Below are 27,949 nucleotides of genomic sequence, written 5' to 3' on the forward strand. Positions count from 1 at the left end.
GACAATTTAGTTTTTTGTTTTAGTTTTTTTGCATATTACTTTAACTTTATTAGATTTTTGTGTGTTAGATATAATATCTTATTATTTACTTTCCTTGGTCAGACTTTTCGATGTGCACAAGATGGCAGCGTCTATGAAGCATGTTGCAGACGAAATTTGTTCCAGCTCTGAATCTGAATCAGATTCCAGTGATGACGAGAAATTACAGCGCCTTAAAGAAGCAGCTGTTGCTTTGGATTATGCGTCATTCGCACAAAGTATGGACGATTCATTTAATCAGAACTGTTCTAACGAACATTATTTTTGCGCAGTTGCTGTATCTTCCCAAAGACTAAAGAGAACTACTTTTGATTTCAGCGTTATCACTATCAGTGCTGGTTTAAGAAAGCACGTCGTTAAATCAGAGTGTGTGTGTGTGTGTGTGTGTGTGTGTTGGTGTGTCAGAAAGGCAGACAAATATGTTTGCTTGGCAGAACGTTTTCGAAGTGGATTTACAACGCGCGGCGCTACGAGGAGCGCTGCGATTCACGACGCGCGATGTATTCTGCTGTTACATTTCCTTCACAATCGCAAAGTTTACAACAGCTACATCTATCTGATCTATTTGAGAAATAAAACTGTCAATAAAACGAAAAACAGAGCTCCATTCTCTCTCTCTCACTCGTTCAACTGAGTTCACCATATATCGCTGCGCCGATGACATGTAAAATGTGCCTAAGTTCCGGCCTTGAATACTTGGCAGTCATATAACTACATTTCATTGCAATGGTTTCTACTATATGGAAAGCAGCTGAGTTTTTAAACTGGGATGACGTTTTTAAACAAGTATCCGAGTACAGTGCCGCGCAACCGCTGTTAATCGGTGTCACACCAGCCATGCGTTGCTCAGAATCACAATAGCCCGCTCAGAAAAGTCGCTCTGGATTGGTCTATGCAACGGGCTCACAACGAGGCAAATCGCTTCACGATGGCGACGAAGAAAGCACGATTGCTGCGAGATATGAAAAAAGTTGTACTTCTTAAACTAGTAAACGATTCGGTCAGTGAAATCGTCAGAGAGAATGTAGTTATGATGGGAAATTTAGCTGGGGTAGTCCCTGAACCTTGAAAAGCGGTGGATCCCTCGGGTCACGTCGAAAGCCACGCCGAGAAGATCGAAACACGCTACACGGCATCGCAGTGTAAACACCGCCGCCACCTTGGAGTTGGGCGGTGGGCGAGCATATACCAAAGCCGCTCGCCGAGTGCTTCGCGAGCGCTTTCCTGCACTGCCCTAAGAAACGGCTTTTTGTCATTCGCACTGCGAGCGACCCGTGGCGAACTGCTCTGAGCAACTCGTCTCAGTTAACACTTCAGCAGCCATTTTGGAATTCGCGCATGCGCAGATCTTTTTTTTCCCGGTTGATTAGAACGCGTATGTTCAGTCTGCAGAAAGTGCAATTTTGTAGTCTTGCAGCCCTGAAGTTGCTTTTGAGTGTCCACAGAAAGAGTGTAAAGGTTCTTAGGATTACATCGGGCACACGAATACGCGATTTGTCTTTTTTGGGGGGGGTTGATTTGAACGCATGCGCAGATAGTTTTTTTCGAGTGTTTGTTTTTCCTCCTCTTTCGGGTTCCTTCTTCGTTCCATGTAAGCGCTGGAACTGTTAACTGGTGTATAGATTCACTTGAGATAATATAATAGAGGTAGGTGCAATCAATTGTTGTTCAAAATGTTGCTGATAATCATACATGTACAAAAATAAAGCGCGTCAACAATCTGCGCTGGTGAGAGCAATAGCCGCGCCCTGTGAATCGCTGCGCTGCAGAACACACCGCGCTCTGTGAATCGCCGCGCTGCACAGCGCGCCGCTCTCTGTGAATCGCTTGCCGAAGTTTTGCCAGATCAATCAATCAATCAATATGAGGCTTATATCGCGCATATTCCGTGGGTACAGTTCTAAGCGCAGGGATTTTTTTTAATTTTATTTTATTTTTTATGCAATTTATATCGCGCACATATTCAAGGCGCAGGGATTTATTTATGCCGTGTGAGATGGAATTTTTTTTACACAATACATCACGCATTCACATCGGCCAGCAGATCGCAGCCATTTCGGCGCATATCCTACTTTTCACGGCCTATTATTCCAAGTTACACGGGTATTTTGGTGGACATTTTTATCTATGCCTATACAATTTTGCCAGGAAAGACCCTTTTGTCGATCGTGGGATCAGGGTTCGTACAGGTCATGGAAAACCTGGAAAGTCATGGAATTTGATTTTTAATTTTCCAGGCCTGGAAAGTCATGGAATTTCAATTCAAGTCATGGAAAGTCATGGAATTTATCAAAAATAAGAAAGAATTTTTTTTTAACCTTTAGCACGCCAGCGGCGATTTTTGTTGCCCAGCCAGTAGCGATTTGCTTCGCCAGCACAAGGCTTGTTCGTATGACCAACTTCTCGTTCGTATTTGCATACGAGAATTAACGCCACTTGAGCCAAAGCGAGGCTCACTTCCTTCCGTTATCCCGTCGTGTCGTCTGCGCTGCATTTGAGTCGGTTTCGTCGAAGTTTTCTGCTTTTGTTTTTGCATCGATAAAGTACTTTAGCGCTTCGACAAGCAAGATGGAGGATGATGAGTTTGAAACTTTCTTTTGAGTTGTTTGTTGACAACAAAAAGTATGCGAAATTGGAACGAATTACCGAGGAAGATTTTCGCAATGAACTGTGTCGCGGTGAAAAAAATTACAGTTCGTCAAGTCACAGTGACGGTTACGAAACGGAATTTACGAAAGTGCAGATGGATACAAACAGTGGCTGGTCCAGTTTAGTGAAATGACAGGACCAGCAAACATTACCGATAATCTGACTGCGTAGCAAATGCTTGACTTGCTTGTCGAAGAGACACTGCGTAGAAACTCAAATTCAGTGCAAAGCAAGCCATTGTCAAAACTGGCAGTGACAAGACGTAAAAAGTTTGCGTGTTCGGAAATGGCGACCTGTGGATCTAGTCATGGAAAATGTTATTGAGGCTCATGGAAAGTCATGGAAAAGTCATGGAATTTTGTTTCTAAAAACCAGTGGGGACCCTGTGGGATCTTTAACGTGCACACCCCAATGTAGTGTACACGAAGGGACCTCGGTTTTTCGTCTCATCCGAAAGACTAGCACTTGAACCCACCACCTAGGTTAGGAAAGGGGGGAGAAAATTGCTAACGCCCTGACCCAGGGTCGAACTCGCAACCTCTCGCTTCCGAGCGCAAGTGCGTTACCACTCGACCACCCAGCTCAAATCATGAAGATGTTTGGTCTACTTGAGCAGAAATATTTTGTCTTGTAAAATCTTCAGGGATTTTCAAACAGCACATCTTTACAGGTATGCACTAAATGGGGTCAGTGTATACATAAGTAAGACATAGCCTTTTGAAGGTGAGGTTTTTTTTTAAATGGGCCAAAAATGTTAGATTATAGTAATTAAGTCCTCTCCCCACCCCCTTCTCCTCAGCAAACTATTTTAAGTACATGTATACAGCATTGAAACTAGAACACTAGATGAAATTTAAAACTAAATTACTTATTCCTCTCTCTGACACTCACAGGTGCCAATGCCAAATCTGGATCAACTTCAACGCATGATGCTCATTCTTTGCAGCTCCCTTCCCAAAGGTGATTTTCAAAATGGGTTTGAGATTTGTATTCAGCATTTGTACTGCAGCCTTGTTTCATTTCCTAGCTCCTGTTCTGGTGCTTTTTCCCTTCACCAATGTGCCCTTCTGTTATTTCCTTTTCACCTCGATTTTGTCTTTATATTATTTAAAACCATCAACATGTGTAAGAAGTGTGTGTGGAATTATTATCATAATTATGATGCTGAAAGGTTAAATTTTGGATCCGCATGATGACTTTAACATACAGTATCATGTTTGCCATATATCCTTTCTGTATTACGCAATGAACTCTAGACAAGCAGAGAAGTACATAAGTGTTATTTCAATTGAACTGCAACAATCAGGGAAATAACAGGATCGTTCAAACAAAAATCCAAAAAGTCATCGTGCTGATTCCTGTTTCATGTTCATTTTAGAGCTGTTGAGAAAGATGACCATGCAGATGAGAATGTGTTGGGGACAACACCAGAGTTCAGAGCTTTTATTTCCAGGAAACTCTCTGAGAAACTTGACAGGTGAGCAACATTCCAGTGTATTTTCAGGGATGAAATTACAGGATTTATGAGAAATACTGATTAATGTCATGTTAGGAACGTTTTGAAAGAAGTTTCTTTGATATAATGTCTGGAGCTAATGGCAAAGCATAGTACATGTAGGCATGCAGATTTAGCATGAAACAATGTGGTTTGGTTCCTAGATGACGGGCACAGTGGCATGGTGGTAAGACGTCGGCCTCCTAATCGGGAGGTCGTGAGTTCGAATCCCGGTCACTGCCGCCTGGTGGGTTAAGGGTGGAGATTTTTCCGATCTCCCAGGTCAGCTTATTTGCAGACGTGCTAGTGACTTAACCCCCCTTCGTGTGTACACGCAAGCACAAGACCAAGTGCGCACGGAAAAGATCCTGTAATCCATGTCAGAGTTCGGTGGGTTATGGAAACACGAAAATACCCAGCATGCCTACTCAACGAAAGCGGAGTGAGCTGACTATGCTCTCAGAGTATAGTGTGGGGAACCCAAATGGGCAAACGAGCTCACAGGTAATCAGACAAGTCTGGAACGCGGAAGAAGAAGAAGAAGAAGGTTCCTAGATGTCGCCTTGACTAAATAGCCTCAGCATAATACAGTGGAACCGCCCTTTTAAGACTCCCCAATTTAAAGGCACAGTAAGCCTCCCGTAAACCATCACAGAGCTCCCCCGAGCGTCTACATACAGTACTAGCATACTTCCATTTGAACGCTCACCGAACGGGAACATCCTGGCTGCTTTCTGTCGAGCGTGAGAAATTTTCAAAGAATTTATTTTCGTGGACTTGGTCCTCTACAACAATGGCGCCTCGTTTTGGTGCTGGACGGCTGTTATGAATATTCAATACCAGAAATCACGCCCGGACAGTAAGCCTCCCGTAAACCATCACAGATACTGTCAGGCTTTTACACACAGTACAAACACCCTTCCATTTGAACGCTCACCAAACGGGAACATCCTAGGTGCCCTACGTAAAGAGCAAGCAATTTTTAAAGAATTAATTTTGCAGATTGTCTCGAACACTTTTTGGACCCATCCTGAACTCAGGTCAAAAATGAGTTACTTCCCTTTGGGTCTCCTTCTATCGATGTAAACTGGCGATAGCCGTGGATCGATGATTATCAGAATATTTTTGGACCGTGGTGCGTTTTTGCGCTAGGCCTAACTTTTAAAATCTAAATAATAAATTGACAGCTTGTAACACAAACATTCTTTAATCATAAAAGAATTCTTTTTTTATCAAGACAAGATCAGTACAATTCGAAGTTGTCAAAGTTTGAAAAAAGAAAAGCCCGGAAGCAGGGTCACGCAAGGGTCGTAGCAGACGACGGTTTATGCATATATATCGCCGTTTCCTCTCAACAGTCAAAAGCCATCGCTAGAGTTCTTGTGAACCACAGCCGTTTGTTTCGTGCATAAAAACGTGCTATTGTAGATAAGCTCACATCGAGTCGCATTCAAATGACTAACTGATGACTACATTGTGAAAAAGGGAAACTGGATCACACGGGTTCACGATGGCTCAGGGGTAAGATAAACCACGCAAAAATAAATTCTTTGAAAATTGTTTGCTCTTTACGGAGGGCACCTAAGATGTTCTCAATCGGTGAGTGTTTAAATGAAAGGGTGTTTGTACTGTGTGTAAAAGCCTGACCGTATCTGTGATGGTTTACGGGAGGCTTACTGTGCCTTTAAGACTCCCTCCCTTTTATATATATAGTTTTAAGCTAGACCCTGTTTTCTCACACTTTTTGTTCATAGCTTCTGTAGATATATTTACCCCCATTGTAAGACTCCCCATTGTAAGACTCCCCATTGTAAGACTCCCCATTGTAAGACTCCCCATTGTAAGACTCCCCATTGTAAGACTCCCCATTTTAAGACTCCCAATTTTAAGACTTTCTCCTTTTTAAGACCTGATTTTCTTAGATGTTTGGAGGTCTTAAAAAAAAGAGGGGTCTCACTGTACAGCATTGATTTAGAGTTAGCGTTTGTTTGTTTGTTTGTTTGTTCGTTCATGGGCTGAAACTCCCACGGCTTTTACGTGTATGACCGTTTTTACCCCGCCATTTAGGCAGTCATACGCCGCTTTCGGAGGAAGCATGCTGGGTATTTTCGTGTTTCTATAACCCACCGAACTCTGACATGGATTACAGGATCTTTTTCGTGCGCACTTGGTCTTGTGCCTGCGTGTACACACGAGGGTGTTCGGACACCGAGGAGAGTCTGCACACAAAGTTGACTCTGAGAAATAAATCTCTCGCCGAACGTGGTGACGAACTCACGCTGACAGCGGCCAACTGGATACAAATCCAGCGCGCTACCGACTGAGCTACATCCCCGCCCAGAGTTAGCGGCTTTAGTATGTGTTAATGAGATTTAACATGTGTTTCTTAAATGTTGTTCAGATGGTGATAAATGTAGTTCGGTTTTGGAGTCAGAATTTTGACTTGCAAACATGTGTTGCTGAGAGAGAGAAAATACAACATGCTTGCTTAGTTTCATTTATTAGTTTTGTTTGTTGTTGGCATTGTTTTGTGCTGTTTGCTGATGATATTTAGAATATTTTTTTTATTCCAGTACGATAGAATTCTGTCCTGAGGGAACACCAAAAGTTGAACACATGAACTGGCTCGACTGCAACAGTGTGCCAGAAGAAGGTAGGTTTGATTTCTTTTTCTGTTAAATTCTGTTTAAACGGCTATTTGTTTGTTGGACAGGCTGCTTGTTTCCATGCTTTTCAATGTCTTTCTTTGAGTTTTTGCTCTTCTCTTTTCATACAGTTTTGCTTATCTGAGTTTTGTATATGTTTATATAGATCCCTATGCATGTTCATTTATTGTCATTGAATGTGTGTGTGTGTGTGTGTGTGTGCGTGCGTGCGTGCGTGCATGTGTGTTATAGAGTGCAAAATAGTTTAGCTTTTTCTGATCTGACTCATGAACAGAAGACTCATTGGCATTCCTAAATCTCTTTCTTTCTCTCGAGAATAGCTTTTGCATTTGCAAAATTCTCTACATTACCTTTTGATAATTATTGTTTTTTAGTTCGTTGTGTTTGAATGTATTGAATGTTCTCAAGCCAAGCAACATTCCTAGTGTACTGCACACGGTCAGGGCTAACAGTAACACCTTTCCGGTTCTCGCAGAAAATCCGGTTTTTGAAAACTTTTAAAACTGGAAAATCCGGTTTCTTAAAGTAAAACTTTGTACTTTGTCCCTACAAGATAATAAAAAAAAAGCCTCAGCTTCTGGGGGGCGCCGCCGTGGACTCTGGCCTTTCAGGTTTTTCACTTTTTTGGTGTGTTAGCCCAGCATGGTTGAAATCAATCTTATGTCTTTCTGTTTTCAGGTGTTCCACTGTTTTCAGCCTCCTCTAGACTTGTGTACGATGTTCCTGATGTGACCCCACAGCCACGACAGAAGCGCCGTAAGGTCAGCTCCAGTTCTTCTGGCAGGTCAGTCAACATTAATTGCTTAATTAAGAATTTACAATATCGTCCGCCAATTCATTATTTTGTCTCCAAGAGCACATTCATAAGTTTATCTTGTTGTGCTCCTTTATTAAAACATATTTTTCATGGCTTTGTAAACTTGTATTTGAATAAAACACTGTTTTAACCAATTGCCAAGGACCTCTAAAGAACTGTTTTCAGTCGTCCTTGCCAATTGCTTAATTAATCAGGTCTTAAAAAGGAGGGAGTCTTAAAATGGGGGTAAATTTGCAGAAGATATAAATAGGAAATCCAAAAAACTGAGGTTTTAAAAGCATGGGTGGGATTCTTCCGGTATATTCCAGAAATCCGGATTCGTAATATCTGTGGTGACGTTTTTTTGGTGGTTAATTATACAAATCCTTCAGCGTCTGGGGGCCCCCAAACCACGCCTTAAAATTCTTCTGTATTCATGAAATTTGTCAGTCCCACCCATGTAAAATGGAGGAAGTCTTAACTTGGGGGTTCCAATCAACATGGATAGATTAGATTAGACGAGAGTGGGGTAGTGTATGCGTGGGAAATATCACCTTTGAAAGACCATTTTAGGATGTTTGATTACCTTTCTTCTTTAAAGTTTGGTATTATGTGTGTGTGTGTGTGTGTGTGTGTGTGTGTGTGTGTGTTTCAGTTATTTAAGACCATTTTCCAGTCATAGTTAAAGAGCAAAGATTTGACCATTTATGAAACTGCCCACATTTGATCATTAAAGGAGAGAGGGAGAGAGAATGTGTCTGTGGAACGTCTGTGTGTTTGGGAGGAAGAGTGTTTTGGTTTTCTGTTAAAAGCTTGTTCTATTTTTTGTTTTCACAGTTCTGAAGATGAACGGCTGGCGTCAGCAGCAGTAACAGAGGACTTCCTTTCCAAGGAACGCAGATTGCTGGTTGGTTTAGGTCCCAGCCCTTTGGAAAAGTCGGTCATTCAGGGTGAATTTGTTTCTGCTTCTGCAAAAGGCACACCCAATTCTGGTCAAAAAGCCACAAAGAAGAAGAGGAAGAAGAAAAAAAAGCAAAAGAATACAGAGGACAGTCTGTCATCAAATACCAGAAAGTGTGTGGATAGTGAAATAAACGGTGTCGGTGGCAAATCTGGTCAAAAAGCTACAAAGAAGAAGAAGAAAAAAAAGCAAAAGAATACAGAGGACAGTCTGTCATTAAACACCAGAAAGTGTGTGGATAGTGAAATTGCTGAAACCACAGAGGTAGAAACAGTGATGAAAAAGAGAAAGAAGCACAAGAAAACAGAAGAAAAGTGTGTGACAGAAAAATGTACAAGTAATCAAACAGTCGACAAGATGAAAGAAGGAACGGTTATGAAAAAGAAGCACAAAAAGACAGAGGGAAACAAGTGTTCTACAAGTGAAATCTGCACGACTGATGAAACACTGAAGACAGATGATGAAACAGATAACAAGAAAAAGAAGCGCAAGAAATTAGAGGATAACTAGTCGCCTGTAAATAAAACGTGTGTGGGTGATGAGACAGCAGATCGAGAAGACAGAAGGAACGACAGACGAAAGTGTGAAGACATAAACTGGGACTCCCTTGCATGGTATATTCTGCAAAGGAACCTGAGAAAGAAAAAGAAAGAAGCAAAGAGAGGATGCGTTTGTGTCTCCTGAATCTAAAGCAGACGTCAGGCAGACATCTTTCTTTATTTCTTTATTTGGTGTTTAACGTCGTTTTCAACCACGAAGGTTATATCGCGACGGGGAAAGGGGGGAGATGGGATAGAGCCACTTGTCAATTGTTTCTTGTTTACAAAAGCACTAATCAAAAATTTGCTCCAGGGGCTTGCAACGTAGTACAATGTATTACCTTACTGGGAGAATGCAAGTTTCCAGTACAAAGGACTTAACATTTCTTACATACTGCTTGACTAAAAATCTTTACACAAATGGACTATATTCTATACAAGAAACACTTAACAAGGGTAAAAAGAGAAACAGAATCCGTTAGTCGCCTCTTACGACATGCTGGGGAGCATCGGGTAAATTCTTCCCCCTAACCCCCCTAACCCGCGGGGGGTCAGGCAGACAGAGAAACATTGTGTGACGAAATGTCAGAGAAGGTACTGGCGATCATCTTGAAACAAGCGCAACATAACCACGAACAACTGCAAGAGGAGAACTTATGCTCTACCTCAGATAAGGTGAATGAGTACGTTTATCAGGCATGGGAATTGTCCGCCGAAAGGCAAATTTTCGCCCAAAAAAAAATTTGTTCTTCCACCGAAAAAACAAAATTGTCCGATGAAAAAATGAATGGGGGAGACAAAAATGGTTCTGAAAACTGAATTTAATGGCAAACTTGGAGCTCAGATGACACCAAATTGCACAATTTGGGTTCTGTGGAGAACACTTTTTTCGGGGGAGCATATACCCCCGGACAAGGCTTTGCGCCGTCAACTTTGATATAACTTACAAATGTTCAGCCTTTTTTTAAACTTTTTTTCAATTCCCATGCCTGGTTTATACTTCAGGTTGAAGTGGAGGAACTCAAGCCGACTAAAAATAGTCAATGATGCAAAGAAGAGTATTGGTCAAGTCTGTCTGTCTGTCTGTCTGTCTGTGCGTGTGTCTGTGAGAGAGAGTTTGTGTCGGCCTATGTGTCGGTCTGTGTGTGTATGTGTGTCTGTCTTTGTGTATACTGGGCTGGGTGGCCGAGTGGTAACGCACTTGCGCTCGGAAGCGAGAGGTTGCGAGTTCGACCCTGGGTCAGGGCGTTAGCAATTTTCCCCCCCCCTTTCCTAACCTAGATGGTGGGTTCAAGTGCTAGTCTTCCGGATGAGACGAAAAACCGAGGTCCCTTCGTGTACACTACATTGGGGTGTGCACGTTAAAGATCCCACGATTGACAAAAGGGTCTTTCCTGGCAAAATTGTATAGGCATAGATAAAAAATGTCCACCAAAATACCCGTGTGACTTGGAATAATAGGCCGTGAAAAGTAGGATATGCGCCGAAATGGCTGCGATCTGCTGGCCGATGTGAATGCGTGATGTATTGTGTTAAAAAATTCCATCTCACACGGCATAAATAAATCCCTGCACCTTGAATATGTGCGCGATATAAAATTGCATAAAATAAAATAAAAATATTTTTAACAAAATTAAAAAATAAAAAATAAAAAATAAATAAAAATCCCTGCGCTTAGAACTGTACCCACGGAATACGCGCGATATAAGCCTCATATTGATTGAAGAATGGTTATGTCGGTGTTTGTTCCTTGACCTGCAAAAGAACCCTTCCACCCTGTAAAAATATAACACCAGCAGAGGTTTGATTTGCGCCCTGTGCTGATGAGGTACTGTATGGTCTTTTGTCAATCCTGAATTGATTCTGGTGTTTTGATCCTTTTGAAAATTGAAACAAAATCTTTCAAATTCTTTCATCTTTAAGTCTAGTGGTCTTTTTTTTTTTTACCACAACTAAGTTTAAAGAATTCAAAGCCAACTGGTTTGCTAAATGAAAAAAAATGAAAATAAAGTGTGCTTGTCAGTACTTTCGTTTTTTGTTTGTTCATATTTTTCTAATGCTTTGTTTGCTTGCCTTTCCAGATAATAAATATAAAATCTAAGTAAAGTTAACACAAGAATCCTGTTTTGGACATGGTTTATATTTAAAGCTGTAGCTTCTGTCTCCTTGTCCGCCCTGTGAACCCCTGTTTTGCATTTGGAGTATGTATTCTCAAACAAACTCGGTGTATTTTCGGAAAAATGAGAATACTGCACACAACATTTGAACATCGATAATTCAAACATGCTTCACACGTGTACATTGCACCTTTTAATTCATTTTACCAATACATTTCAAAATAAATGCTTTTTTTCAATGTGTAAAGACAAGAAGAGCAAACGCTCGATCGAGTCACTTTCACAGTTCTGAATATTATATGAGGCATCAGATGGACAGGAAGAAATTGCTATTCACAACACAATACAGATGTAAATAATTTGATGTAAAGAATAATCCTATAAAGTTTGAATCAAATCCGATGAATAGTTTCAGAGATATGATATTTCAATTTTTTTCCTTCAAGACATACCTGTGACCTTGAAAAAGGTCAAAGGTCACCAAAGCAGACGTCAAAGTGTAGAGGTCACTGGGAGTCACGTTCACATAAAATTTGAGCCCGGTCACTCTTATAGTTTCCGAGAAAAGCCCAACGTTAAGTTGTGTGTTGCCGAACAGAAAAGGCTAGTTATCTCCCTTGTTTTTCTGATAACGTTCGTAAAAGGCTACAGATGTAAATACTTTGATGTAAAGAATAATCCTACAAAGTTTCAATCACATCCGATGAACTTTGTCAAAGATATAAAATGTCTAATTTTTCCTTTGACGCTGACCTGTGACCTTGAAAAAGGTCAAAGGTCAACGAAACCATCGTTAAAGTGTAGAGGTCATTGGAGGTCACGACTAAACAAAATATGAGCCCGATCGCTTTGATAGTTTCCGAGAAAAGTCCAGCGTTAAGGTGGTGTCTACGGACGGCCGGCCGGACGGCCGGCCGGACAGACTAACACTGACCGATTACATAGTCACTTTTTCTCAAGTGACTCAATAAAACCTGTACGCATTGATCAAATTAAGGGTATTCAGCTGGTATTTCCTTGTTTTCACTACCTATTTTTATTCATGTTTTTATTACTTAGTTAGTGGAAGAATCTTTTGTATGTATGTTTGATGGTGTATGCTTTTAATTAAGCGTTGCTGACTATGAATGTAGATGTAAATGCTTGTATAACTGTGTTTTAATTTTAAATGTGTCGAGCGCAAAGAGCATAATTGTAAAGTTATGATGTTGCGCTATATAAATGCTCATTTATTATTATTATTATTATTAAATGCAGAGTTATGAAGTTATTTTAATCATTAAAAGAAACAAAGAAAAAAACAGTCTTAAGAACTGTTCTTGTATTTTTTGTCTACCAACCATACTGATTGTATTTTACACAATCAAGCGTACAAAATACAGCAAAATTGAATGGGTTCCCAGGACTGCCTTGTATTTTGAAGTTGAAAACATAAAGGCTAACTTTAACCTTCACCGGATCACGCGTTGGACTACACAGCCCGGATGATGTGGGTCGTGTACGACCCATACTTTCTAAAGAAGGATTCAACGTAAAAAGTATGGGTCATACACGACCCACGCCATCCGAATCGGGATAAACGTTTTGCCGCCTCTTTGCAGAGTATGGGTCGTACACGACCCACGCCATCCGAATACGGATAAACAACGTAAAAGTCCTTGCGCAATTCCATATGGGTCGTCCACGACCCACATCATCCGGACTGTGTAGTTCAAATTACGTCATCGTTTATTTGTTTGTTTACAAAGATAATCTTTCAAAAGTTGGGCAATGGGAAGGTCGTATGGTGATTAGAGATTACATGAAGTCTCAATGAAAAACTCCACATAGTTTCAGAAATAATGACGATTTTGTGAGGCTCTGGGTCGTCCACGACCCACGAAGCACGGTGAAGGTTAAAGGGGGAAAAGGGAGAGAGCATGAGAGGAGAGAGAAGGTGCAGAGAGGAGTGAGGGAGAGAGAGCGGAACAATATCACAACATACGTAGACACCCAGAAGACGAGCATACAAAAAAAGCACACAGTAAGCATGTACGCGCAAACATACACACATAAGGCATCACACACAAAATTAAAAAAACAATAGTTTATTGAATCCTACATCATATTCTTTTTAAAACAAATAGTCCGTATCAAGTTTCATTAAAAATACAAATAAAATGCAACAGTAAAAAACTAGCAACATCCTCCGAACATAAATTGGAATGTTAAAAGTGAACTGCAAATAATAAGGTGTGTACAAACAAGTTTCTAGATGAGTAAAAAAAACCTGTTGTTCAGTATTGGCATTAACCGGTAATTACCAGTATTTTAACGGTTAAAATGAGAAAATACTAACGCCATCATTGGTTGTTCCCAGACCTCAGTCTACTTTCTTTATTTTGTGTTTAACGTCGTTTTCAACCGTTCAAGGTTAAATCGCGATGGGGAAAGGGGGGGGAGGGGGGATGGGATAGAGCCACTTGTTAATTGTTTCTTGTTCACAAAAGCACTAATCAAAAAATTGCTCCAGGGGCTTGCAAAGTAGTACAATATATATATGACCTTACTGGGAGAATGCAAGTTTCCAGAACAAGGGACTTAAGGCCCCCCCAAAAAAATAGTCTGTTTACGGTAACCCGACCGACCCTATTTTTTTCGCGCGACCCTAGACTTTTTTTGGCATTTGGGAAAACAAAATTAAAAAAAATCTTTTGGGTTTTTTTGGCAAAATAACGTAAAAATATGGTTTTTTGGAAAAGAAAAAAAAAATCCCGACCCACCGACCCTATTTTTTGGGCCTATGTTACAGTAAAAAACAGACCTTTTTTTTTTTTGGCCTAACATTTCTTACATACTGCTTGACTAAAATCTTTACAAACATTGACTATATTCTATACAAGAAACACTTAACAAGGGTAAAAGGAGAAACAGAATCCGTTAGTCGCCTCTTACGACATGCTGGGGAGCATCGGGTAAATTCTTCCCCCCCTAACCCGTGGGGGGTCCTCGGTCTACTCCCCTCTTTGGTAAAAAATGCTGTTAATAATGTAATACATTATAGTACTAGAATAAGACAGGAAATAAGAAAGATAGTCACGCCTTAGGCCTCAACAAATCATTGAAATGTTTGTTTCCAACGACAAGGCCACATACACACTCATCCATATAGTACATACACACACTCTCGCATGCACACACACATGAGTATAGGCACACACACACACACACACACACACACACACACACACATTCATGTACACACAAACAACAAATGAACATCAAACTAAGTCAGTCAAGACGATTGTCCCTCTCCTCACTCTTGATTGGAAAAACCAACAGTTATTATTATCCGCTTCAGTGGCTTGACACTACACAAGACCAGAATTTTAGCTGTCATTTCATCTTCACTAGAATCGGGCTCTTATTATCTCATAACCTAATTGTCAAAATAAAACATGACTTCTAAACAGAACCAACTTACTCAGTGGGGTCTTAAGTTTTACATTCCCTTTTTTCCCAACAACAAATCCCATGATATTCTCTGCACCTCCTTCAGTTCTGCCTCCTTGAACTGCAAATTCTTCTGTAGCCAAATTTTCTCTGTGAAACATGATCACTGTCCTTACAATAAACAAAACTGTCTGTATTCTCTGCACCTCTTTCAGTGAACTGCCGCTTTTAACTTCAATTTCTTCTGAAGCCAATTTTCTCTATAAAACATGATCACTGTCCATACAATAAACACAACTGTCCGTATTCTCTGCACCTCTTCCTCGGTTTATTAAAACTACAATACCTTCCTGGGCGACAACAGTTCCTAAACTTGGCATCCCGCCTCTCTACATCTCTTCCAGTTCGGACTCTGCAGACCACTGATCACTGGTATCACCCAAAGGATCGCTGGAAAGAGAATCACTCTCTATATCACTAGCATTAAAATCACTCCGTAAAGTGCCAGCATGGACAACAACTTCTTCCTCCTCCTCCTCCTCCTCCTCCGTGCTTGACAGGACGTCCTTGAACTTGATAAGGTCCTTGATGCGTTCCGGCACAGGCAGACCCTTGATTCTCTCTTGTCGACCTGGCCGACAGCTGATGGCGTGTGATACCGCCAGGCGAGCCATATGCTCCAAACGGCACGGGTTGGCTGCTGCTGCCACGATCATTCTGTAGCCTTTCTTCCACGTTTTGATGCAAAGGAACCTCATGTCCATTAATGTTTCAAAGTCACTTTCAACTTCAAGCCTTTCTTCGTGCAGTCTCTTGTTCGTCAACGCTCCAGATTTGAGAATGAGGCGTACAACAGGCACGTTTATTAGCTCCATGCTACGATGCAGAGGACAGTGGAAATGACTTGTGAGTGGGTGTTGCTCAAAGTCGACCTCTCTCTGCCTCTGGAAGGTTGAAAGACCAGAAGCGACGCAGAGGCGAGCCATTTCTAAGCTGGTTTCTTTGTTTCTACAATCAGCCGCCCAGTACATAAGTGGTCTGTATCCATAGTTCTCTGCAACGCTACTGGCATCCACACGATCCATCACTAATTCCATAACCCCAAGTTGGCCCTGTTGAGCTGCAGTCAGCAGAACATTCTCAAATAAAGCAGGGCCATCAATGATTCGCACCAAAAGCTCTTTGACAATGTCCCACTCTCCTTGACTAGTAGCCTGTTTTAGAAGGTGGGCCAGTGCTACCTGACTCTGACAGGCCTGCACCTTGTCTCTCAATAAAGACACGTGATCTGCAGACAAGACCAGAGCCCAGTCATGGAGCCCTTCCTCCTCACACAGCTCAGCCAGCTTTGCCCTATCCTTGTAGCTGTAAATGCATACATCCAAGTGGAAAATGTGCTGCACAGTCATGGGCCAAAGTTTCATGAGAGCACTTCCAGTTGGATACGCTTTTTCTTCGATGGCCTGGCTCACTGCAAGACGGAGAAACGATTCATGGAGGTCCAGGGACGGCTGACTCAAAGCGGCCCCCACAAGTTGCCAGTCAGCCAGCACAAAACCCAGCAGCACAGCCAGGTTGGAGTGTGACTCCGCCAAGCACCACTGAGCCAAAGTGGCCACACCCACAGGCCACTCCTCTCCCAGAGTCTTCTTGCGCATCAAGTTGACAAGCCTTCTCATGTCTCCGAGACAGAAGTAAACCTCCTTCAAACACAAATTAAAGGCAGTGCCACAACTTTGCCATGTTGCATCATCCGTCAACATCTCCTGCAGACAGCGGTTCAGAAAATGTTCTCTGTGGACACCGAATTCCAACACAGCAGTGAAGCTTGACAAGAACACCCAGGCCTTAATCTCCAACACAGCTTCTATCATCACCTCTATAAGACTGTCCCGTCTTGGTGGAAGCCAAGTTAGAATTTTCTTACTCGCCACCTTGATGAAGTTGTACTTCTCTTCTTTTAAGGGCTTCATGATAGCATGGTTGAAGTCATCTCGGCTCGCACCTGGGTTACTGAGATCAAAACAACGACCAAAGTAAGACAGTACTTCAACAAAGCACTGAGGATCGTCCTGTAACATGATCCAGGGAAGGGCAAACTTCAGGTCCTTCCTCTGAATGCCATAGTCAATAAGACTCTGGGCGAGAGTTACATCCCCAAGACGAAGCACCTCTCGAAACAGACGACTCACATCATCCTTGGACCTATCGCAGAGAGCATGCACAGCATCTCTGAATGCAGGCTGATTGCAGTTGTGAAGTTTCCCCAAAGTAATCCTCAGCTTTCTCCACGTCAACGCAGAAGATTTGGGTTTCAATGTCAGAAATCGTTGAAGGAACTCCGTCTCCCCTTTTGAAGCTTTAGTTGCTGCAATGTGAACAGCGAGATCATCTTCACTATGTTTGCACAAAGCATCAAAGATCCAGCCTAGTTCTCCTACCAAACTACTGTCATCATCACACTCAGAGCCCTGAGCACCTTCCTTCCACTGCTCTTTGTGAAATTTGTGTTTGAAGACACGGCGACATCTGGGAGAACTTGTAAGGAGTTGCAACAGAGTATCTTTGTCGTGGAGATGCACAGCCAACCGGATGGCTTCCATCACCTCTGTGTCCGACACAGACTGATGGTGAATGACGTGCAAGGCTGTGTCTCCATGGCCATGCTTGACCGCCCCCACAAGTAGCGGTCCTCTCAGGCCGCTGGTCATGGTGTGGTCAGGATACAGGGCTGCCAGACGCTCCCCCATCTTGTTACCACACAGCTCCTCAACCACTTTCTCGCTGGGGCTCAGCCCATCATGCAGCAGTTGGAAGACCCGGTCCCACTGTCCGCAGGCAACGGCCTCATCACACGCTAGTTCCATCTGAATCTCCTCCAGCCCAACCTCCGCCAGCTGCCGCTCACTCTGCTATTCTCGGCACCAAGTCTGTCGGGTAGGTATCAGTGTGCCATTCAGCCGCCCTGTCCACAGTGTACATCTGCAACAGAAAACACAACTATTTTATTTTAACTGATGTCTTTGGTATCCTCCTTATTGTATCTCTCAATCACACATAAACAATGTACACACTCACACACACTAAAACATTAAAAATAAAGGGAAGTAATTAAAAAGCCAATGTTTGCATAATATGTAACACTAACACTAAGAGATCAGTACACTGCTAATCACGTTCACTGCTATCAGAGACGTCATTATGTTCATGCAATTTCTTTCTTTCTTTCTTTATTTGGTGTTTAACGTCGTTTTCAACCACGAAGGTTATATCGCGACGGGGAAAGGGGGGGGGGGGGGGGGGGGGGGGGGAGATGGGATAGAGCCACTTATTGTTTCTTATTAAAAAAAATATAAAAAAATTAAAAAAATTGTTTGTTCACAAAAGCACTAATCAAAAAATTGCTCCAGGGGCTTGCAACGTAGTACAATATATGACCTTACTGGGAGAATGCAAGTTTCCAGTACAAAGGACTTAACATTTCTTACATACTGCTTGACTAAAATCTTTACAAACATTGACTATATTCTATACAAGAAACACTTAGCAAGGGTAAAAGGAGAAACAGAATCCGTTAGTCGCCTCTTACGACATGCTGGGGAGCATCGGGTAAATTCTTCCCCCTAACCCGCGGGGGGTTTCATGCAATTTATGAGAAAAGAAATTGGGTAGAATATATTTCTTAACTTGTGAGGCACAATGAAATATTGCAGACTGTATTAAGACTAACGGTGCTGAAATCCTGCCATTTACCTCAAAATACTCAAATAAAGAGCAGCCGGAATTGTGTTATTTTGTGTGTGACAGAAGGTTGATACTTGATTCCTTTTATAATGTTCATATTTTCTGCTCCCTTGCTTCTAATATTCATGGATCTCGTATTTAGATGCTGGAATGACGGGCGCAGTGGCATAGGGTAAGACGTCGGCCTCCTAATCGGGAGGTCGTGAGTTGGAATCCCGGTCGCTGCCGCCTGGTGGGTTAAGAGTAGAGATTTTTCCGATCTCCCAGGTCAACTTTTGTGCAGACCTGCTAGTGACTTAAACCCTCTTTGTGTGTACACACAAGCTCAAGACCAAGTGCGCACAGAAAAGATCCTGTAATCCATGTCAGAGTTTGGTGGGTTATAGAAACACAAAAATACCCAGCATGCCTCCCCCGAAATCAGCGTGTGCTGCCTGAATGGCGGGGTAAAAACAGTCACAAACGTAAAAATCCACTTGTGCAAAAAATCATGAATGAACGTGTGAGTCCCATGAACAAAGAAGAAGATGCTGGAATCCTCAAGACTGACTATGCGTATTTGGGATTAGGCCGTGGCTGGAGGTCTCGCGAGCCTGTTCCTGAGCCTGGGGGGTCAAGCACCGGCGAGTCAGTGCTCGAGCCCCAAGGCTCATGACCTGGCACTCGCATGGGTGCTCGCCCTGTAAATCATTATTTTGTGTTTGCGTAGGAGTACTAATCGCTGTTCAATTCAAAGAACTGTGGAGAAAGATTGATAATGACCAGTGTTGGATTCAGAAAGATGTGTATTTCAGCGTGGTCACTTATGAGCGACTGACCGTAGCAAGAGATGCGGTTCGTTCACAGGTGTCGGCAAGATTCTGTTAAAGTATCTCGATGCAAAGTAGATTTATCTTGTGCCATAAATAAAACATGTTTGTTGTTTTTTGTTTGTTTCCATGTTAAGTATTGATTTACTGCATTTTGTTTTAACTAGGACACACGTTGCTTGGTTCGCGGACGAATTCATTGATCCGGGCAATCATTGAGTGACTTGTAAGCTGCTGTTGTTGCGATCTCAGTTCAATCACCGGAATGCTTTCGAATAAAGAATAGAGCAAAGGAAGGTTAAGAGGGGGGTGGGGGGGGGGGGGGAATAAGTTAAACAGATTATTTCTTCAGGGATGGGACTCTCTTGTGATGAAAAACGAGGAAATCCTTTTTTTCTAGGAGAGTTCGGGGGCATGCTCCCCCGAATTTTTTTAAAATGGGACATTAAAATCTGTGCAATCTGGTACATTCTGAGACTAAAATTCAACTTGTTTGGATCAGGTAAAAAAGACATTCTCCTCACTCCCCCCCCCCCCCCCCCCCAAAAAAAAAACCCCACACTTTCACACAAACAAAAAACACACTTTCACACAACAATGGTAACATTGTAATGGTGCATGTTTACGTAATGAACCATGTATCCATAATCCAATACTGGCAATAATATGATCCAAGTGATGCCCCAATGCATTGAAGCTCAAAAATACTATTAGTTATCAGGAGTTTTCAGTCAGCACAATTTAACTCTCAAGCCTCCAATGTTATGTTCCATCTTCACTTCTCTCCATATCATTCAGTCAACAAGTTATAGATACTGTGATGAAATGGGACGCGGAAAAAAATAGATTACCCCAGCGGAATTCGTAAGTTGTGTCCGCGGATTCGCAGAAAAGTCCCACCCCTGTTTTTTACAGAAAAAATAAAAACGAACCGACAATGACAGGCTCAAACCAGTGACCTGATGGTCTCTGGCACATTTCACTACCGACTGGCAAGCCGAGTGAAGGATGAAAAATAGGAAAGTCTATTTTGTGAGATACAGACAGGTGACTGACTGCCAGTTCCCGAGCCTGGGGGCCCTGGATCCGGTGAGTTGGATCCCGAGCCACTCCGTTAAGATTAACATCCTCTTACAGTGACACCCTGCAGCTGGCCCAGATATTGGGAACCCGCGGGGGGTCGAGGAAAGCTGCTTTCACACTCAGAGTAACTCAGAGTAACTTTACTCTGACTTTAGCCTACACCGTACACGTGCAGTCCCATTACAATCAATTTCCCTGTAAGAATAACATTAGCATCGTTCATTATTGTTGTCACTAAATTAGAATACATACATCGTTGTTCTCCGTGCTTTTCTTGGTACCCTGTCAATATCGTTCAAAAATGACTCAGTATTTTTTTTGCTGGCAACTTGAAGCTGTGCACGAGTGACGAAGGTTGCTCGCGCATTTTCTCCCAGGCCTTACCAGTTCGGAGTTACTTCCCTTGAAATATATAGCTAAAAACACAAATGTTCTGGTATGGAGCACTATCTGCACTAATATAGGTGGTATATTATAAGTGATCGATCAATGCGAGCTTCTGGCAACCCCGACACCTCTTCAAGTCTAGGAAAGTGTATTGCAGTACCCCCCCCCCCCCCCCCCCCAACCAAGATGTCTATTGTCTTGTCTATTTGTTTGTGTTTCCAGTCAAAGAAACTATTTGGAACATGATGTGATTCACTAAGAATCCTTCTCTCTCTCTCTCCCCCTCTCTCTCCCTCTCTCTCTCTCTCCTTCTTTTTGTAGGAGCGGAAGGGGTTGGGCTTGATTTGTCCTCCACTGATTTGATCCTGTCTACATGCACTGTCAGTTTAAATGAAACTTTGCTTGGACAATAAGATGGGATAACTTTAATGTCTTCGTGTTCTTATACTATCACTAGTCAAAAAGACTTGAATTTTGAGTAAACTTTTTCTGATCTTGAAATGTAAGGCTCTAAAGAATCATTGAGTGTACTGCTCAATATATAGTAAGGCCAAACAAAAATATATGTTGGTTTAGGGTAACCCGGCCGATTTGTGTTTTCCCGCCGCCCCTAAAACTTTTTCTTCATTTTTCAAATTTAAAAAAAAACAACCTGTGGCACATTTTGCAAACCATACCGAGACTAAAAATTTAAAAAAATAGAATAAAAAAAGCCAACCTACCGACACTATTTTTGTTGGTCATGTTACCCTAAACCAACATATATTTTTGTTTGGCCTAAGTGATATTGCTCATGATCACCGACTGAGCAACGTCCCCGCCCCAAGGAGAGAGAACAAGCACGAACAACTGCAAGAAAAGAACTTACGCTCTGTCGCAGGGAATTAATGGTGACTGATTACATTCATACCTCAGGTTGAACAGACCAAGGGGAGGAACTCAAAATAGCCAATGATGCAAAGAAGAATGGTCATGTGGGTTGAACTGATAAATAAAACTTCCACACTGTAAAATTATAACACCAGCAAAGCTTTGACTTGCGCCCTGTGCTGACGAGACGAGATACTGTATGGGCTTTAACCAATCGTGAATTGATTATGGTGTTTCTACAGAAGACCACCAGTTTCATATCAAGAGCCCACCACAAGGCTGATTCCTTAGCGCGGTGTGGTGGTTTGAGTGCCTCGATGACCCAGAGAGCTATGCCGGCGGGAGTGTAAACTCCTGGTAGGGCCACCCAAGCTGGACAGGTCAAAGGGTAGAGGTCAGACTAATTCAGCCATCTCTCCCCGAGGCTAATGGGGTATGAGAAGGATCACTCAGACAAAAAACCAAGGAAGGGGAACTTCTGCAGCCATGGACGGCAAGCCTCCTACGACAAGGAAAAGTCGGAGAAGAAACCACTGCTGAAGACGGATGCGCTGGGCCAAAGTGCGCGTAACGACAGTGCAATGCATTTCACTCCCATGAGTGATCGATAAGAAGAAGAAAATATCAAGAGCTGGACTCAAAGTGTAAAAAAAAGGCGATCGACAAGATGGCACCAAATAGCACTATTTTGCATCTTTTGACAAAAGCATTGTCGGACCGCCTAGCCTGCGTTGCGCGTTTTGCCTTCGACTATGTAATGTCCCATCATAATTAGGTTGAGGGGGACAAATGTCCCATTGTCTTTTTCTTCCAGGCTAAACCCTGAGAAGTGTTGGCAACATTTCTCTCCGGTGACAGAATAGATCCAAGAGGACAAGGAATCCTTTTTTGGTTACTTTTATTATCTCCCACAACAAAACATATACATCAGAACTGTGATGATAATTGCATTTCAATTAAGATGTACAACGGACACATTCACACATGATGTGCATTCAACAGCATCTAACACACAAAAATGAATACACACACAAAAATAAATTAAAAAGAAAAGTATATGATAATTTCATGAGGAAATGTACAGAGCCACAATAACAATCAATAATCTTCAGAAATGTATCATTTTTAATGCCTGACACTGAAAAGTTAGTTAGGACATGAACACAAATTTCTAAAACAGGCTACTGTAGATAATAACTACCAACAAAAGTCAAAGCGAGATGCTATTCCTTGAATATACGTGTACAAGCACATTTCTGAGTCTATATATCCTGCAGTTGATGGATAAGCTGACATTCGGTTTGAAGTTATATCTAATGTATGGGAACAAAATCATCAGACCATGAGTTACATTTGAACAAAATACAGACCCCCCCCCCTCCCTAACAATGTGTGTGTTATTAGCACAGCCATGCTGCAAAAAGAGAAACAATGCCATGGAAATAGGGACTCTCATAAATAGAAAATACAACATGGCTTGCTGTGTCGTACCAGATTTACACGAGTTGTTTTTTTAAATATTGAACTGCGAGCGAAAGCGAGCTGTTCACTATTTGAGAAAGCAACGAGTGTAAATCTGGTACGACACAGCAAGCTATGTAGTATTCTGTTTATCCTGCATACTGTACTTACGTGTATTTTACTGAAAATGTCTTGCAGACGAGGCAGCTAAATTGAAGACGCTTGTTTTGAAACCTCAATCTCTTATAAAGCCTCGTGCAATCTATTACGTCAAAGCAAAGAAACGTCACTCTGAAAGTGTGGCGTGACGTGTTAGTTCTAAAGATTCATCGAGGGTAATTAGCGAGCGCAATTTTTTGTTTCTATAATGACGTTTGTCTCGGTGACTTTGGCATCATAAGCAGTGGATAAACAGGTCCCTGCCAGAGTTGCTAGACATGACCTCATTTACATGATATACATGATTTGAACGATTATTATCTCACGGGTGTCTCTCTCACGTATGTAGGATAAACTGGTGTAATCTGCTATGTCAGAGCTTCAGTTCTTTATTAAAACATTTCTCTCTGTATCGCAGCAAACACGAATGTTATGAACCAAAGTTGTATAAACTCAACTCAACAGGAAAGTAACCTTTGTGCACATGATCTATTCACACTGATCCAAAGAATCTGTGCTAAAACAGTTTTTATTTGTCATTCGGCAAACAAAATTAGCTCTGAACGCATGGTTCATGAAATGTTAGTGCCAACCCATGGTAAACAATTAATTAATAATAATCAATGGCAGCGTTGTTTCATGGCTACTAACGCTCACGTTCATCCTTTCTTTCTTTCTTTATTTGGTGTTTAACGTCGTTTTCAACCGTTCAAGGTTATATCGCGACGGAGGGAAGGGGGGTGATGGGATAGAGCCACTTGTCAATTGTTTCTTGTTCACAAAAGCACTAATCAAAAATTTGCCCCAGGGGCTTGCAACGTAGTACAATATATTACCTTACTGGGAGAATGCAAGTTTCCAGTACAAAGGACTTAACATTTCTTACATACTGCTTGACTAAAATCTTTACAAACATTGACTATATTCTATACAAGAAACACTTAACAAGGGTAAAAGGAGAAACAGAATCCGTTAGTCGCCTCTTACGACATGCTGGGGACCATCGGGTAAATTCTTTCTCGTCCCAACCAATATGGGACTCCCCCTAACCCGTGGGGGGCTCACGTTCATCGGATGAATTTCTTTTCTTTTCTTTCTTTTAGTACATGTGTCTCTCTTTTTACTGTTATTTTTAAATTCTACTACCCACTTCAGAAGAAAAAAAACTATTGTAAGAGATAAAAAAAAAACAATGAAAGAGAAACAAATAAACTGCAAAGCTGCAGGAAAAAACATCCATTACACAACAGACCACACAAAGCTTCCTGTAAGTTGACCGTAACATCAAAATTACACAGTGATGCAAAACATGGTGTATAAAGCAGAACAAACATCACACATAACTGACGTAAGTGAAATGACCGTTTTCACAGGAAAAATCATGTAAAATTTGATTTTTGAAAAACAATTCATACAGGATTATCACACAAATGATAGCAACAATTTCTTTTCATCAAAAATTAAAATGAGCCATGAACAAATAATACACGCTAATTTACTCAAAATTTAATTTCTTCCATATGTATGATTTTCTTTTCTCAGCCGCTCCCAACAAATTTGTTCCCCCAAGGTCTTATTGGTATTATGTTCACCAATTTGTTTGTTTGTTTGTTTATTTGTTGCTTAACGTCCAGCCGACTACGCAGAGCCATATCAGGACGAGGAAGGGGGGGATGAAGGGGGCCACTTGTCAAGCGATTCCTGTTTACAAATGCACTAACCCATTACTTGTGTCCCAGCAGGCTTTAGTAAAACTAAATTAATACCTACTGGAAGATTACCAGTTTCCAGTATGTTAAAATAGGCTTAACCTATCTACTGCTGGACTTACATCAGAACACTAACAGATTAAACTATACATGAATCGCGAGACAAGCGGCAAGAGAAGAGATTTTTGGAAAAAAAATACAGGTGAATGAGCAAGAAGGCAGAAAAAAGAAAAGAATTCATGAAGAAAAAGAGAGCATGACAGGAAAGAGGAACCAAAAATCTACCTAACAGCAAACTAGAAAGCTCCTGCGGTTCCAAAAACAGGAGGGGCCTTTAATTTCATAACCGCAGTGCCCCACTGCGGGAGTTCACCAATTAATCCCTTTTTGTTACACAAACATTTTTGTTTACTTTATTGCTTCTATCACCCTTCACTGTTTAGTTTGGTTGATCCACCTTAGAAACATTCGAAGAATGCAGTTACTTTCCTTTCTTATTACTAATACTAGTAATAGTCAATGTAAGAGCCACATAATTATCCAAGGTTGATCGAAGCTTTATAAGTTGTTGTTTTTTTCTCCTGGGGAAAAAGAGGGTCCTGACTAATTCCCATGTATTCACTATCTGTGAAAATGTTCAGGGCAAAAAGGTATACAAATTACGTTTCAAGTTATTTAACTCGCTCATGTATGTTTAGCTGCTGTGATTTATTGGGGGGGTGGGGGGGGGGGGGGAAATACACAGCAAATACGTGTACATTGATGCATTAAACAAATGTGATACTTTACACTCTGATAATTGTGGCCGACTGGGTGGCCGAGTGGTAACGCACTTGCGCTTGGAAGCGACAGGTTGCGAGTTCGACCCTGGGTCACGGCGTTAGTAATTTTCTCCCCCCTTTCCTAACCTAGGTGGTGGGTTCAAGTGCTAGTCTTTCAGATGAGACGAAAAACCGATGTCCCTTCGTGTACACTACATTGGGGTGTGCACGTTTAAGATCCCACGATTGACACAAGGGTCTTTCCTGGCAAAATTGCACAGGCATAGATAAAAAGGTCCACCAACATACCCGTGTGACTCGGAATAATAGGCCGTGAAAAGTAGGATATGCGCCGAAATGGCTGCGATCTGCTGGCCGCGCCGATGTGAATGCGTGATGTATTGTGTAAAAGAAATTCCATCTCACACGGCATAAATAAATCCCTGCGCCTTGAATCCGTATGTTGAAATATGCGCGCAATAACAAGCTGCATAAAAAATTTTTTTTTACAAAATTGAACCAGAACAGTGAAAAGCAAAAATTGCACACATTTCAAAAAGTCCAGATTACAAAACAATTCAAAGTCCTTGCAGGAGAGGTGAAAATGGCATGAAAAATTCCTTGGTACATATCATAAGCACGTCTTTCAATGATACCAGATGGTGACGCTTGTTTGTACGCAAAAAAAATGAAACCTGTCAAAACTGAACCTCTCCAACGATACACACTTGCAGTCCACACATTAATGATTGTTCGAGTTGCATCACTAAATCAGTAAATGACTCACTCACACAAAAATATGCACACAAAACAGTCAAGCAGGCAGTAAATTTCCACTATGTCGAGGCTTGAAAACTCAAGAAAATTTGGATGGCTGTCAAAGCTTTGAGTTTGAGCATAGACAGTGAAATGTGAAGATGACCTTACGTAAAAGGTACAAACAAACTAAACAAGCTTCACCCCTTGTGTCAACAGCCTAACATCTGTCATTCGCACATTTTTTGTTTATGGTGCACATATTTAATTCTGCACTTGCACATGTTATTTGCATTTTCCCCTCCAACTTCCATTTTTTTTAATAAAACAATCCTCAAGAATTTTCTAAACATCAATTTTTGCGTTACATTGTTGCAAATTAGTGGTTTATTTATGAATTCTACAAAGCACAGGGCTTCATGCAACTAACTGCGAGAACATACACTTACAAAAGTTTGTTATTCACACACTCTTTATCAAAAACATTTACATCTGGAGATCAATAAATGGCCACACCTAAGTGTCAAACTAAACAACTACAGACAAAGTACAACTTAACAGTACTTATTTATTTATAGTGACAGGAACTACCAGACATACATACATACTCTCTCTCTCTCTCTCTTTTTATATCTTAGGAGTTTGAAGATGCAAACGTACTAGGACTACGTTGTTTATTCCCAGAAGTCTCAAACAGAATCTTCATATAATCTCAGACAGCAAACCCACGTTCTGGTAAGGTTCGTATGCTGACTATGCTTCCTTCTTCTTCTTCAGCATTCCAAAATTTTCTGGTTACGTGTGAGCTCGTTTGCCCATTTCAGTTCACCAAACTATACTCTGAGAACATAGTCAGCTTCATTCCGCTTTCATTGAGTAGGCATGCTGGGTATTTTCGACATGGATTACAGGATCTTTTCCATGCGCACTTGGTTTTGTGCTTGCGTGTACACACGAAGGGGGTTAAGTCACTAGCAGGTCTGCAAATAAGTTGACCTGAACCCACCAGGCGGCAGCGACCGGGATTCGAACTCACGACCTCCCGATTAGGAGGCCGACGTCTTACCACCACGCCACTGCGCCCGTCACTATGCTTTCTAAACTCTAATCAAAGCAAAATATAGCAAACTCTTCTCAATTGGTGGGATTGAAAAATGTCATAAATCCTGAACCGAAAAAAAGGCCATAAACGAATCCGAATTTCCGGCATATATCGGAAAAATCCCACCCATGCTTCTCAGCTGGCAAACACACACACACACACACACACACACACACACACACACACACACACACTCGAACTGGATAGCTCAGGACATTAACACAGGCTCGCAATGTGTCTCTAACTTCTGACACTTCACCGTCTCCAGAACACAGATTTACCAGTAACAACCATACCAACACACTTGACATACATACTCTACAAATCATCCACTGATACATTTCAATGTTCACCAAAAACAATTTCCCACACGCTAAATGTCAGCAAACAACAAGACCATTCTGCCACAATTAA

The 27,949-nt window shown here is 41.6% G+C and overlaps 2 protein-coding genes across 2 annotated transcripts; one reads left to right on the top strand and one right to left on the bottom strand.

Moving 5' to 3' along the window:
• The first annotated feature begins 123 nt into the window (after positions 1-123).
• On the top strand, positions 124-13,104 carry LOC138976144 (protein CUSTOS-like). The gene is made up of 6 exons (XM_070348971.1): positions 124-257; positions 3,582-3,648; positions 4,067-4,165; positions 6,757-6,836; positions 7,528-7,633; positions 8,483-13,104. The coding sequence occupies exons 1-6, from the start codon at positions 134-136 to the stop codon at positions 9,114-9,116; spliced, it is 1,110 nt and encodes a 369-aa protein (XP_070205072.1). The 5' UTR covers positions 124-133; the 3' UTR covers positions 9,117-13,104.
• A 229-nt stretch (positions 13,105-13,333) lies between these two features.
• On the bottom strand, positions 13,334-20,709 carry LOC138976145 (uncharacterized). The gene is made up of 2 exons (XM_070348972.1): positions 20,583-20,709; positions 13,334-17,676 (listed from the first exon to the last, which is right to left on the bottom strand). The coding sequence occupies exon 2, from the start codon at positions 17,559-17,561 to the stop codon at positions 15,084-15,086; it is 2,478 nt and encodes an 825-aa protein (XP_070205073.1). The 5' UTR covers positions 17,562-17,676; positions 20,583-20,709; the 3' UTR covers positions 13,334-15,083.
• Positions 20,710-27,949: the final 7,240 nt, after the last annotated feature.

Source organism: Littorina saxatilis, linkage group LG9, assembly GCF_037325665.1.
Source record: "Littorina saxatilis isolate snail1 linkage group LG9, US_GU_Lsax_2.0, whole genome shotgun sequence".
NCBI lineage: Eukaryota > Metazoa > Mollusca > Gastropoda > Littorinimorpha > Littorinidae > Littorina > Littorina saxatilis.

Excerpts from the sequence above, each read along its gene's own strand:
- LOC138976144 (XM_070348971.1), top strand. The coding sequence starts at position 134 with ATGAAGCATGTTGCAGACGAAATTTGTTCCAGCTCTGAATCTGAATCA. Across the intron at positions 6,837-7,527 it reads CAACAGTGTGCCAGAAGAAG|GTGTTCCACTGTTTTCAGCC; the intron begins GTAGGTTTGATT and ends TTCTGTTTTCAG. Across the intron at positions 7,634-8,482 it reads AGCTCCAGTTCTTCTGGCAG|TTCTGAAGATGAACGGCTGG; the intron begins GTCAGTCAACAT and ends TTGTTTTCACAG.
- LOC138976145 (XM_070348972.1), bottom strand. The coding sequence starts at position 17,561 with ATGGAACTAGCGTGTGATGAGGCCGTTGCCTGCGGACAGTGGGACCGG.